General features: G+C 43.2%; 1 protein-coding gene across 4 annotated transcripts in view; it reads right to left on the bottom strand.

Moving 5' to 3' along the window:
- Nucleotides 1-14,449, bottom strand: part of cnnm2b (cyclin and CBS domain divalent metal cation transport mediator 2b) — a 34,696-nt gene extending 20,247 nt beyond the window's left edge. For all 4 annotated transcript variants that reach the window (XM_053419380.1, XM_053419378.1, XM_053419379.1 and 1 more), the window contains exon 1: nt 12,852-14,449. In XM_053419380.1, the coding sequence (XP_053275355.1) occupies nt 12,852-14,328 (1,477 nt within the window). In that variant the 5' untranslated portion in view covers nt 14,329-14,449. The remainder of the gene's footprint in view (nt 1-12,851) is intronic.
- Between the last annotated feature and the right edge of the window lie 642 nt (nt 14,450-15,091).

Raw genomic sequence — 15,091 nt, 5'->3', positions numbered from 1 at the left:
TACTACAATGACAAGAGCCAAGCGGGGGTGTTTCGAAGAAGCAAAAATGTAAAAAGTACGATTATGTTTGTTTTAAGTTTGCAATTTTACATTGTGAAAACGTGTTTATAATCGTTAACTCTTTCGGCACAGCTAGCCCAAGGAACTTCATAATATTACAGAATTTAATATTCTTTTAATGTTAGCAATAAATGTGATGGGAACATTTCACCCCTTCTGATTCTTTGCCATCTTTATTTTGCTTGTCAACAGACAGCAACTCTCATACAGAATATTACCACAGCCTACACTCTGGATACAGTGTGCTGTCTAGTGCTTGCAGATCACATCACATCAACAAAATGAGATAACTTTCATTTTCATTCATTATTCACTTCCTGTCTGTCGCTGGGCAAATGGACAATCCAGTCTTCTGCGAGTAACACCAGAAGACAAACAATTTAGGAAATACACTTATTCTCTAATGCATGCCCTCATAAAGAAAGACTTTAGTTGTAAAGGCTCTAATTTGATGGAAATCTGCAGTATTCTGAAGCACAGATTCCATTATATACACTGATCTTACCTGGTCTTGTCTACCTGGTTGTTCAGTTGTTTATTGTTAAGGAGAATTATGTATCCTTTGTGTTTTACAGTGCATAGATCTGTTAATAGCTATTCATGTTTAAAACGCATTCCTGATTGAACTTTTGCAATTAGAAATCATGAGAACCTATTTATTTATCCTTATACTTTCACTGTAGGTTTACCGAGATATCATACACTTATAGCAAATGTCATGTTGTACTAGAAATATAAAATATACACTCATATTTAAGAAAGTCAAATTAAGTATCATCCAATTGGGTGACATCTTTTCCCTTAAATTCTCTATTGGTATACCTAACTCATATGGAAAATTCAATGCGCTGTACAAGAGTTTTGTTGCCACAGATTAAACAACAAGGCAAGAAAAAGAAAGATTTGATTAAAATGTTCCTAGTTTCCTCATAATCCTCTGACTTTTGATCTCACAGCATAGAAGAGTGAACACATCAATGTAAAGTTTAATATGCGCTGAACCACATCCAATCCAATCGCATGTGAAGGACCTAATCCCGGGCCTGTCATACACTGACGACCTGTCCGAGTGTCCCCCCCTCTCACCTAATGTCTGCTGGGATTAGCGCCAGCACCCCCCTGCGACCCTCAAAGGATAAGGTGTACAGTTAATGGATGGATGAACATATTTAAATCACAAATATATTATGAAAGTATTTAATGTTATAACTGTCACTTTACTGCAACTTAAGAAAAATGTGTCAACTGGGAGGAGTCAGCTATAGCAGAGGTAAAAACAACTACTTAATATTTCATTATAAAATGTTTGAATTAATAAAATCAACAATTGATTTTATATATGGCATGTTTACATAAAACACCTACAATATTAAGCTTTGCTGCCAGGGTTTTAGCAGAAGTAAATTCTGTGTGCAGTAAACACTTGAGCATTTGAGATGCAGAGACATAACCAGTTTGTTTCCATACGGTGTCATTCTATATTGATCCAGGGGTGCAATAAAGTGCTGGGATATGTCAAATGGATTCACCCACTAAGAAGAAGTTTTGCTGCAATTTCAATTACCTGCAACAACACACTTTGGGAAGCAACGATATCCACAACAGCATGTCGCAGCATTGTTGCTGCTGCTGCCGAATCATTCGACTTCACTTGTGACACAAGCAGAGGAAGGAGGTCCGACACCTGGCACAGAGCACTTGCAGCTTTGAAACTAATAATTAATACCTCAATCAAAACAATTATCCGGGGGCAAAATCCTTAAAGCTAGAATGAGCTAAGTACTCAATAAAAAAAGCTCTTGTGCTTTGTGCAACAGGCTTTGAGAATGTGGGTTGTTGAGGAAAACATGAGATCTGCACGAATGTCCTGCAACACTATTCTCACCAAGTTACTCTCAACAATGACTTGTTATTTATTTATTTACTCTCAAATAAAACTTTAAACATTCTGATGAGATAGGTTATCATTGTTTTGAGAGAAATATGAACTAATTTGCTTGATGTCATCCAGGTAAACAGCAGATTGACTCTCGCTGTGATGACTGTGATATTTCATAGACCATCTTTGGCTGTGCATTCCCTGATGTGAAGCTGATTTTTGTTTTCACCTTTACTCACTGTATATCTCAACGACATGCTCATCAGCATGTTATTATATTAACAATTTAGGAGAAACATAAGTTAGAGGTAAAATATAGAACAACTAACATTATAGTGATGAGTAATACAAAATTATATCATATGCGCTTGTGTGAGTTCAAATACTGCCACCTTGCAGTCAAAGTCTTCAGTACATATTTGAACATAATGTACAAATAGCCACAAATTAACCATAACTCATGAAATGACACTTTAATTTTACACTTGTTACACTCATTTTCTCCAGAGGGAAAATCCTCCCAACAATATAAAAGCAAGTTGGAGGATTTCAAACACTAAAGGCCACTGACAGCCGTCTCCTGAGGCAGAAGAGAAAGACATGAACTGACTAGATCGCTGACTAAAAACAACTCAAAGATACTGTATGAGCACAGCAAAGTCGCCATCTGCAATGGAAGCAAACAGGACAGGAATAATAATTCAAGCTGGAGGGTCAGCTGCAGATGGGGTTAAGACCTGGAGGCTGGATCTGGGTCTGGAGGGTCAGCTGGAGCAGTGGCAGGGGCCTGCAGCCCATAGTGGGGCTCTACTAGCAGTTTCCCCCCTTGCTGTTTGATGGGAGACACCAGAGAGGGGAAAAGAGCAGGCATACCAAGAGAACTGAGTGACCCAAAAATGCATCTGTGTATTTAGAACCACGCTTATAGATAAACTGCTTATTGCTGCATATGGATGTGGCTAAAAAAATGTGCATTCAAACTGCTTTTTACACTTACATCATACATGCCTCACCATACGTCACATGTGAGAAGAGAATCTGATTTTGGTTTCATTTTATCAGGAAGCACTAAAAGGCAGATTGGTGGAACTAAGTGGCTTTTTGAGATCTTGATAAATCCTTTGTTTACAATTAAGTGAAAGGGCATTTATTCTCTTCATAAATCTTTTCAGTAGTGTAGCTGGGTTCTATTTTAGATTGATTTAGTTAGCATCACTTCTGTGGCAGTGTGTGGTCATGAAATTATCACATGCACTTTTGAGAATGACACATCATGGCCCATTGACCACTCTCTAAAAAGTCTTAACTGGTGTTTACATTTAAAGAAACCCAAACAGTAGTGTCTGAAGTCCCCCCAAAATCACACTGCTTCTTCTTATATGCATAAATCTAAATCATAGGGGGTCTTTTGGGATAAAGTTGTGATTCTCAGTCTTTCCGTTGTTTTGTTTATTACTTATACGTTTCAAATGGCCGCCTGAAATGAAACACTACCGTTGCTGAAGTCTCAGAAAAGTGAGCTCCATCAGCTGATTGTAAAAAGGCGCTGGTGTCTTTTGGGCCTGTGAAGGGCCCGTCTTAGGCTTTTCCTCCTGCCAGCAAATGGAGAGACGGACAGTGTGCCCGGTGTTATCAATGAAGCCAGCCTCTTGGCTCTCCAAAAAGTGCAGCTTGGAAGGCGTCCATGGCAGGGCATTAGGCCTGGAAGGTTTGTGTCGTTTGTAATTTATAACACTGAGGGAAATGGGCAAGAGGACAATATGGAGAGAAGAGGGAGAGAGGGAATGTTGGAGGAGGGGGATGGGACTTGCTGCACAAGCAAGTGGCTCTGCCTCCCAGAGTGTGCTGCACAGAGCCTGGTTACCAGGCTGACCAAGCTGGAGGGCTTTCTGTCCCTCTGTGAGGAACAGGCTGAATGGGCCTTATTTTCTTTTTAGTTCAAATCCGAGTGAAACATAAACTAGATAAAGATATAATAATTTGAACATACATAGTGATATCAATATAAAAGCAAGTAAACCAACTGTAAGAGAGACGGATATCCAACCATACACACAGCACATGTTTATTAGCAGCTATTAGCAGCTATTAGCAGCTTTACTGTACGTCTGAGAACCAAAAGATGTCAAAGAGATGCCACTTAATCAATATTTCTGACTTTCAGAAAGAACAGTAACACGGACTTCTTACTTCATTATAATTCTCTACCTCAGGAGCTCAATAACCAGTGCAACAAACTTTACTGTGTGAAAACTGGGCCTGATTTTTACAGCAAACCTTGAATTCAGGGTTTGTAGAATTTTACACATCTCAGCCTCGGCTAATAAGACACAATAATCACTGCAACACAGGGATCATCATCATCATCATAATTATTCTGCTCCTTCTCAAAATGATCATACGGGGACACTAATGGCAGCAATTTCCCTTCATTTCATAAATTACCTTGATAGCATCTTAAAGACATAAGTACAGTGAAAACAAACATATCTACAACATTTTCCCTTCACATGAGAAACAAAGTATATTCCTTTGCACAAAAGTATGAATTTCAGATATTTTAAAAATCAGAATGAACTTTTATTACTCTCTGATGGGCATCTAGGGCACAGTGCATTCTCGATTTGAATTCTATCTCATTGTGTGTTCCGTGACATAGCATGGACAAATGTCCATCTACCATCCCCTCCCAACTGAGGTTCCCCACGGCTCGTTGCTGGAACCACTCCTCTTTGCAATATTCACAACTTCCTTTGGTCCAATTATCTACTGGCATGGCTTCTCATATCACCAATATGCAAATGTGAAACAACTGTTCCTGTCATACGTGCCAGATGATCCCACAGTCACAGTGTCCATCTCAACTTGTCTATCAGTCATGTGTGAAGGAAAGGCCACCTTGAGCTAAACCTCTCTAAGACTGAACGTATACTCATCCCCACCAATCAATCTTAACATCAACTCCACCTCTTCATCTCTCACCAACCAAGGTCATGAAAAGCTAGGTGCCATATTGATGACCCGTTTTCCTTCTCAGACCATGTTGCATCTGTCTACCCATTTTATAGAAAGCGGGCCTTACCTGACTCAGAGTGCCAGTAAGAGCTTTGTACAGGTCATGGTTATCTCGCCTCATCCACTGAAATGCTCTTATGAATGGCCTTAGTGCTCAGTGAAACACTTACAGATGTTTTCTTCAATCTGCAGACAAGAGCTCATGTCACTCTGTTGTCCATCGACTTCCACTGGCTGCCAGCTTCAAATCCTAGTTGCTAAAGCCTACAGAGTAACTTCAGGGTCACTTGCAGTACCTGAACTCAATCAAATGGGCTTATGGTCCTTCTTGTCCCCTGAATTCCTCCAAGAAATATCATCCGGTATCACCACCCCTTCACAAAAGGCAACCACAGTCCAGAGTCAGGACTGTTCTCCATATTGGGTCCCTGGCAGTCGAGTGAGTTAGAAAATTCCATCAGAGTTTGTATCTTCAAGAACCTCTTAAAGACGTATCTCCTCTGAGTGCTCATCTCCTTTCTTTACAAGCCTGACTAGCACTTACTGTGTACTTTTTACCGGCGCTCCTGCACTTGGTCTTATTGAACAAGATACTTCAGCGCATTCTTCTGTACTGGAGCTCTTGTGTTGTCTCTGGGTTCTAATTGGCTTTGGATAAGCTTGACAGAGAAATAGTTGTAGTTTTAAGTTGTAATGTTATGAATTACGTTATTTGTTTATGTTTTTTTGCTTTGGGAGAGAGATCTTTGCGTTCTCGATGTTGACAAAATGTCCTGAATTAACTCTCATTGCATTTAGCTGTATAATAATTGACTTGAACCGTCCAATTAACACTGACTGAATATCAACATGTCTGCAAAAAATCCTGAGACCACAAAACTTTTTTGAACACTTCAAAAAAAGAGTATACACTAAAAAATGTATGCACACTCTGCTTACTCATGTGTCTCAGTAAAATCCAGGCCTTTTCATAATCAAGCAAATAAGTACTCACTCATCTCTACATCACTCTTCAGTTGTTATAGTAATACAGCTTGTCTCGTGTCAATTATAAATCCCGAATACTGTTACTACCTTGATCCTTCATACCCAGTGTGATCTCTGTTTTGGGAAACAGCTTATTAAAAGGAACATGGGGGTGGCTGCATTCTCAATTGTGTAATAACAAATTTTGCTCAGTAGTGCATGACTACAGATCCCTGGCAACATGTGCTGGAAGCAGACTCAGCTTCTTAACTACATCCACAACACAAAACTACCAAAGCCTTTCCTCAGGAATGGCGGTCGTCAGAGGCTACCAGAAAAGAAACGAGTCACTAATGAATCCAAGAAGTTGTTAAGAGGAAAAGATGTGACCTGACATATGATTTCACAACTGTGTTGAGCAAAAGAGTAGGTGTTGAAATATAAATATATTAATCCATCCAAACAATAGATTGCACAAAAAGATTCGTGCAACCTTTATGTAAGTGGGCGTCCATAAATGCCCACTGTCGCTGCTCGACAGAGGCAAGAGGGCCGGATCACAGAGGTTTAGATCAAACGACATACACAGAGTTTTCTCTTCAAAGTGACTCTTCATAAAATGACATCTTCAAAGCTGCTGGGACTTTTTTGATGTCTCGTGATTTAATTTAGGCCAACGCATGTTACATTTTCTGTGGCACCTTTTGTCGGTTGCCAAGCAGGGCCAATTTGAAGTCCCACTGATTTTAAATGTAAATATACAGTGAGCTAGCTGACAAGGAAACAGTTGTTGGTATGGTGAACGGTAAGGGTTGGAGTTGTGGCACAGTAGCAGCAACTCCCTGGATACTCAACGCGCAGTACCACACCACTAAACAGCCAATCGGGACCACTGCAGACAGACCTCTCTGGTGCTCTTGAGATACATATGGAGTGCCGGGATGTAAAGCAAAGTCATAATGCCCGATCAGACAGGCTTTGGGGAATGCACTGCGCCCATATTCACACTCCTCAACTGTTGTACTAATCGGGTCTTAAAAGCCTACTCCATGTTGTACCAGAATCTGAAGAATGTAGGCCAATTCGAAAGCCAGTCAACAAACACAAACAAGAGTTCAATCCAGACAATATGGAAGTCACCATAAGTCAATCATTCATTGACATTATGTATGGCAATTACTCTAATATTTATTACATGACAGGTGGAAGTTCGTTAATTAGCAACCTACTCTACTACAATATGCTACTCTGATACTGATGTGCTAGAGGGGATCATTTGGGAATATTTCCTTGGCGGTGAATTCAAGGACACTAAAGCCGAACAATATGCAAATTGTAGTGAAGACATGATGTCAATATGGTTGTTTTTCCGTTCTGTAAGTTTTTGAGTTAAAAGTTGTGGAAATGTTTTAACATCTTAAAAGCTGCATCAGTATTATCACATTAAAAATCGAATGAAAATTTCCAGCAAGGCCTTGAAAATGTCTTAATCAAAGAATACTAATGAATAGACACGAACAATAACCTTTAACAGAGGATATGGCTAACTGCCTGTCTCTGACCCTCTTAAAGATTTCTATTACAAATCGGAAAAAGCTCTCAGTAGAGCCCATACCACCGCCATGGCCCAACACTCTAATTAAATTCAATCAAGCCTCACCAACTGTACACACTTATAGATATCAGTTCTGTCAATGCACCGGATTTTTTCATCGAGAGATCCATTGATGGTTTTCTGGAAAACTTGAGAAAATTTATTGTAATGTTAAAGGAAGAGAACCAAATTCCTGGATCTGCTCTTCTGTCCAAATCCTTGTCATAAATGTACCACCAAATTATCTTCAGGTCATACTTGAGTCCAAGTGAATGTCTGGGCCTCATGTAACAATATGTTGTTTGGTTATTCCAGATGTAATGTGTTAAAAGATATGCAAGGTTACACTTTCAACCCCCAAAATGTGGGTTCAGTTAATCTTTGAGTCTATATGAATCTGTGTAGCAAATTTGAAGATATCCCCTCAAGCTGATCTTAAGATATGACGTTTAGGAAAAACATAAAGATACTTTTTGAAGCCACTGAGACCTTGACCTCTGAGCTTTGGCTATCCAAATCAAGTGATTTAATCCTTGAGTCAAAGTGAATGTTTGTGCCAAATGTTAAAATGACTCTATGACAGAAATTCCAGAGATATCACAAAAACTGCAAAAACTGCTTTGTGAGGTCACAGTGACCTTGACCTTTGACATTTGACCACCGAATCGAATCAGTTTATCCTGAAAAATTCATTAAAAATGTTTATGTCTCCAGTCGCTGGCTCCAGAAATTACTCCAAATATAGTCTGATGTAGCTGCCTAATTGAAATATGACATTCTTTGCTAATACAACAACCTAAAAGGGGGATACAATTTCCATGTTGTTGGTTCTGCTGCCCCAAGTGGCAAAGAGAAGTAAACGTGAACAAAAACGAAAGAATCTTCATAAAAACTGTCCTGTAAGAGAGCACATAACCACATATTGTGAATCCAACTGTAAAAAAAGTAAAAAAAAACACACATTTTCATTTCTACACGACTCTAAAACTATGGTTTAAAAGAACCGTTAGAAGTGATATCAATTATTCATGGTTGTGGTAAACAGGCTCAAACATGCAAAACATTGAGTGTGGTTCCTTAAATTCAAAGTCCAGACTACAATACAGAGGTAACTATATACAGGGTTGCTATAACAGCACTTTTGGGCTTCTTTCACCCAAAAGTCACTCAAAAGAGTTAAACAAAACACATGGAATAAATCATAGAGACGACTCAAGATTTTCTTTCAGTGAGGATTAATTGCCAAACGACAGAACAGGTGCATGAAGAAATGTGAAAAAAACACAGCATAAAAACGAGCTCTCTTTTTAATATGTGTTAATGTAATCACACATTGTGCTATTTCTATTGGTAAGTTCTTCTGTAACCAAATTAGATCCTACTAATAACGACATAATAATACAAAGTAAAGTGAAAAGCAGACAACCTTTGATTCGAGGTAATTACTTCTGATAAAGTGAGCGGCTGGCAGCAGACGTCGTGCTGAGTTCAAAGGGGTGTCCCTCATCAGGAAACATTAAGTGTTCCAACCAACATGATGCCATTTAATCCCAACACTTGTTGCAGCGTTAGCACCAAGGGTTACCAGGCAAACACTCCAACATGCTTCCTAGACATTAGCTATAGTACGCTCCGAACAAACACCAGAAAAGAAAATCTGAAGCAAAACACCAAACTGCTTTTAAAAACAAGGATTTCAATAAGGCCGACAGAGTAAAAAAATCAGTTTCCCTTTAAGACGAAGCCCTGAGCAGGGAGACCGTGAAGGCTGGTGAATCTGAATTAAGCATAGATTGGCCTATATTGCAGCAATCGGGGGAACTAGTTCAAGACGTGCCAGGCCTCATGTAGGCTCTTTTACACAGGGGACGGTACTCTGAAACACTGAGGCCCAAAAACCTGAGGTGGGGAGCGACAGCTGAACATGATGTTGATCATTTATCAAGAGGATCTTCATCAGAAGAGGGAGGAGTACTATTAACATGAATGTAAATGTAACAGCTTGAAAAGAAGGGCTGCATTACCTACATGAAAACCATGTTTGTCGCGGACAAACAGTGGAGTAACCAAATCAATGTACACACACAGAGTCAGAAATGACAAGAGGGAGTTTATAAGTGTCCAGTCTTAGCAAGGCCTGAGGAAAACTGTGGGGGAAACTTTTTCCTTGCCTCTGCTGGGTCCCCTTTCAGCCCCCCTCGGAAAAAACTCCCAAATACAAGTTAGGCAAGTGGCGTGCCTTCCCTGGGGGGCAGAGAGCACCGTGTGCTGGAGAAGAATACCTGTGCACAACCTGATTTGAGCTCTCCAAAGACCCATACATACAGTCAGCCCCCTCCCCTCCTCTCACAAGGCTGGTTGCACTGCGTGTGAGCTGGTGAATAACTTTCACTTTCAGTAAGATCGCCCATTTCTTTGAAGTCGAGAGGGAAAGTTGAATTCCTGTTTCTCTGGTCCCAAATGGCACACACTGACCTACTCATTAACCGCTAAACCTGCAGCTTTGACAAGCAGCCCCTGGATGACAGTAATTGTTGCAATCACAGACAAACAGCAATTAATGACAAGGTCAGAAGTTTCCAGAAGGGTGTCCGCCTGCATTAAAAAGCTCCCACATAAATCCTACTTTAACCCATGACCTAGGCCCAAGGTCGAGCCACTTAGAAAATGAACACGGGCATACGGTGGGTTTAAATCTGACTTTTTCACATTTTTGCTTTTCATTTTAGGGCAACATTAATTTAGTGTAATTTCTCTGTTCATTAGAAATTGGAGAATAGGATTACAGTGGTTCTGTCGAATTGTTAAATTGAGAACATGAGCAAAAAGGAAATCTAGTCAGTCACAAAGTTCAGATCCAACACAAAGCAGCGCTGGCCACTCCGACACGGTGTCCAGCGCGAGCGACGCGGTGTGGGGTTGGGGATTTTTTTGTTACAGACTTCAGACGACTGTGCAGCTCCACAAGCGGCATCAAATTAATTAACAGTGACTTACAATACAAAGCACTTTGAACTGAGTGTGCGCCGCGAACAGAGCCAGATTGACAGGGAACTTTGAACCCCCCGCCTTCCCTGCAACTGTTGGTTATGACTTCCATGAGAAGCTGAAAGGCGAATTCCCTCTGGCTCCTGGCCAGCAGCAGAGACACCCTACTTCGGCCATTTCTCGCTTAAGCTATAGCATCAAGTACACTGGCAACATAATGTGTTTGTCTTTTAGTGACCAACGCAGATATCTAAGAACACCAGTGAACTGCCAGTTGATTTGAAACCCAGTAAGCCCTGAAGTTACTTGTTTTATATGAACCTCGTTGAAATGTCACTGATGACTTGATGAAATGATATGTACAGCAACAATTTATGGATTCTCTCTGATCCTGCAGCAGCAGAGCAGACTTTACTTTCACGCTCACATCTCAGGATCTTTAATGACTCACACTTCAAGCCGTTTGTCAGTGAATTAGGTCAGGTGTTTTCCTCAATTAATTTGCTAATTGTTTTGTTGATAAAATGCCAGAAAATAGTATAATATATACCATTATATTTCCATGTATATTAGATATAAGATATTATTATTTAATTAATGATTTTCCAAAGATACACAGGTGACTTGTGCAGAGTGTATAGCAAATGACAGCTGGGATTAGCTCCAGTCCCTGTTAATAATGGATGGATGGATGGATGGATGGATGGATGGATGGATGGATGGATGGATGGACGATTTCCCATGGTGTCCAAAGTGTCACCTTCACAGTCCTTGTTACGTCGGACCAGACTTCAAAATTAACTAAAATATAATAAAAAGGTATAATCCGTTATAGAGAGGGAGGTTATACTGCAGGAATTATATTCTGTAACATGACTATAGTAATAATATAACATGGGGCAGTAACTCCTCCTTATTGTTTGTTTTGCTCAGAAATACCGCGCGTCTTTAAATAGTCAGCGGTGATGAACCCCCCCCGTGAGTATATTATGTAACGCTAATTTGGCATGGAGAACCTCCCCTAATTTCTGGTAATGGAGCTCAATGAGTAGCTCTGAACCCCCCAATTAATCCTCTTAAAAGGGAAGTGAATATTGGAATGAGCACGCGATGCATCTATCAGTGCTTTTTCCCCCTCACATTGTGGACGTTGGGAAATCGGCTGCTCGACAGGTGTGTCTGTGAATCACTCCTACGGCTGCCGGGAAGAGAGAACAGGCTCACATCTACACACACTGCCAGGAATCAGTCACAGGCCACAGCAGAGTGAGGAGGGGGGGGTGGCTATGCAAAACACCAGGTAAACCACGGGCGAGGTAAACATCTTTTCTCAAACACCATGCGCATACACAAACACAACACATGGGGGGCTCGAGGGTGTTAGAGGCTGTTATTCATTATCCACACAACTGCATTCCAGGGCTGGGCAAAAGGGAGTTATCGCCACCATCACTAAGAGGCAAAGCATAGGAGAGGCAAGAGGGGGGGGATTTAAGCAGGTTCTCAAACAAGATGCCCCCACCTGATAACCTCAGCACTGCCGTTGCACCATTCCCACATGTCCTAATGCATTCACAAATCAGAGAGAGAGAGAGAGAGAGTGAGAGATGGAGGGGGGGGGTGAATGAACGGGAGGAGGGCAAGGAAAGCAAGACAGAGAGAGAAAGAGAGAGAGAGAGAGAGAGAGAGAGAGAGAGAGAGAGAGAGAGAGAGAGAGAGAGAGTGTGTGAACATTAACGCTGAATGGAAGCGATGGAGAAAGATAAGGAAACCTCCTCCTCCTCCTCCTCCTCCTCCTCCTCCTCCTCCTCTTCACAGGAAGTGACCAGTGAAGCTGTGGCAAGTTCAGCTCACTCCTGATGTGGCCACTTTAGTGCTGCAGGCCTAAAAGGTGCCTCAACAACCCCATCCTCCTCCAACCTGTCCTCTGCTATACCCGGGAGTTCTTGTTAAATCGTGAAGGGGACAAGAATTTATCCTGCTACTCCCCAAAAAGAAAAAACCTACAACAACAAACAAATCAGGTTATGCACATTTTGGGGGGATTGGCTCACAGCACTCAGACGGACAAAGCAGTGGCATCCTGAAAGGGAAGAGCTGTAAGAGGCTGCAGGACCTGGGACACACTAGTACTCACCAGTCCGTCTCTGGCTCTTGCACAGGGGGGTGGTGGTGGACAGGTGGAAGGCCAACCTGCTTGTGCAATAAACTTTTATCACCTGAGGGTCAAGAGATCTCTCTGACCGGTCAGAAAGTGACCCTTTCACCTGGCATTACAGGTGTCAAGGGTGGTGTCAACTGGGACCGTTTGACTCATAATAAAGGAGATAGTGTGATGGGCTGCCTCACCTTTTTTGAACTCCTCCAGCATCGCGTCCAGCTTGGTGTCATTGAACACATAGTGCAACGGGTGGCTGTAAAACTTAGTGATGGTTTTGAGCGGCGTGGAATCATCCGGGTCCACGAAGGCCAGGTCCTTGACGAAGAGCTGGTCCACGATGTTGGACCTCTCGCCCTCGAACACCGGGATGCGCGTGTAGCCGCTCTTCATGATCTCGGACATGGTGTTGAAGTCCAGGGTGGCGTCCCCCGGGATCATGAAGCAATCCCTCAGCGGCGTCATCACGTCCTCCACGGTCTTAGTCCTGAGCTCCAGCGCGCCCTGGATGATGTTCAGCTCCTCCTTCACCAGGTCGTTGTACGGGTCCGTGACGCGCAGCATCTCCAGGAGCTTCTCCCGGTTGTACACGGTTCCGATCTCCTGTCCCAGCAGGTAGTCCAGCAGCTTGCTCACCGGGTAGGAGGCGGGGAAGGTGAGCAGCATGAAGAACTTGGTGAGGAAAATGGTGTTGGCCCCGACTGCGAGGCCGTGTCTGGAGCAGATGGCCTGGGGCACGATCTCCCCAAAGATCACTATCCCGATGGTGGACATGACCACCGCGATCAAGCCCGAGCCGGCGATGTCGTCCAGCAGGATGGTCAGCGTGGTGTTCACCAGCACGTTCCCCAGCAGGAGCGAGCAAAGCAAGTAATTCCCTTGGCTGCGGACCGGCTCGATTTTCTTCGCGTAATTCTTCTCCCGCTCCGTGCCGCAGTTCTGGACGATCTGGAGCTCCATGGGGTCCAGGGCCATGAGCCCCAGGTTCAACCCGCTGAACATACCCGACAGGCAGAGCAGCATGGAGATGAAGATGACCTGGAGCCAGAAGGGCAGCAGGAACTTTTTCTCCTCCACCACGATCACGTTGGTGTCATCCCCGTTGTGGTAGATCCAAGTGGTCTCCGTCCACGGGTCGTGCATCCCGATCAGGGCCGGTGTGGAGGTGGCGATGCAAAGGTAGTACGATTTACTCCTCTCCGTTTTCCGCAGAGGTTTGACCTCGACTTCAACTATTCCCGTTGTCTTTCGGCTCAGGATGATGTGGGGCAATATGATTATATCCGAGGTCCTGATGCCGCAGGGATGCGGGCTGGACAGTTCCTCCTGGCTCTGGTTATCCCACGAGGAGCTGTCAACGCTCCGGCTGCGCTCGTGCTCCGTGAAGGAGATCTTGGACCAGGTCTCGTTGTTGATGTTCTGCCCGTAGATCCTCAGCTTCACCCGGGAGCGCTCACTCAGCCGCAGGTAGCCCCTGTCCATGAAGGAAATGTCGTCCGTGTCCTCCAGCCTCAGGCCGATGATGACGGTCTCCTCGGACCCTTCCTTGCCACTTGTCGGGGCCACACAACAGCCCGTGACAGTTAAGAAAATCATCGCCAGAGCTCGGACCCGGTTCAGTGACGCCATTTTTGTAGCAGGGGGTGCCTGGGATAACGGTTCTGCCATATTGATAACCAGTGGCGAACCGAGCTCCTGAATGAAAAGGGCAGTGGAAACTCAGAGCCCGTCGGAGTCCGCCTTCATCTCCGCAGAGGGTCGCCGCCACTTGTGCATCGGGACCCGCGCGCTCCCACTACGTGTCCGACACTGATGCCTCGCGAGCGCAGGCTTACGGGCCAGCTCGTGCCTCCCCTGATGTCCCCGAGACAGGCGACGGCCGCGGCCAATGAAGGGGCGCCGTCGGCCCGGGGGCGGGGCGTGCGCGGCGTGGTCGGCGAATCAAATTCCAAAACAAGTGCACCTCATGTTAAGAGACAGGACTCTGCTCGTGACTTTTCCAACACGAATCCGCTGCAGCAGATCCGGACCCACAGATCTGACATGCCATTCAATGCAAGGGAAGGATATTGCATCGATAATGAGATGTCAGATGGGGATTTACATTTTGTGTATCGCATCACAAGGTGAACGGACATGCTGATGCACCTGTAGCTCACACTCCAAACTTTTTATAAAGAAATACTTCCCATGAAAATGTTTTCAATAATAATGTTTTGTTCTCAGATGGTTTGATATCAAAGAGTTTAAGTGACCGGGAGACAATCAATTATTTGATGTTTCACAACAAACGCAAAATTATTTCCAAAACTGGTTAGAATTAAAACATGTAAACTAATACAATTAGTACCTATTCCCTTATTTGATCCCTCAGGTTTATCAATTTATTACATATTTTTGTATACTTTGAATAATACAGGCCTGTTTCAAA

Source organism: Pleuronectes platessa, chromosome 3 (assembly GCF_947347685.1).
Source record: "Pleuronectes platessa chromosome 3, fPlePla1.1, whole genome shotgun sequence".
Classification (NCBI taxonomy): domain Eukaryota; kingdom Metazoa; phylum Chordata; class Actinopteri; order Pleuronectiformes; family Pleuronectidae; genus Pleuronectes; species Pleuronectes platessa.
The sequence above is the reverse complement of the archived record's forward strand: the minus strand, read 5'-3'. Positions and strand labels throughout refer to the sequence as shown.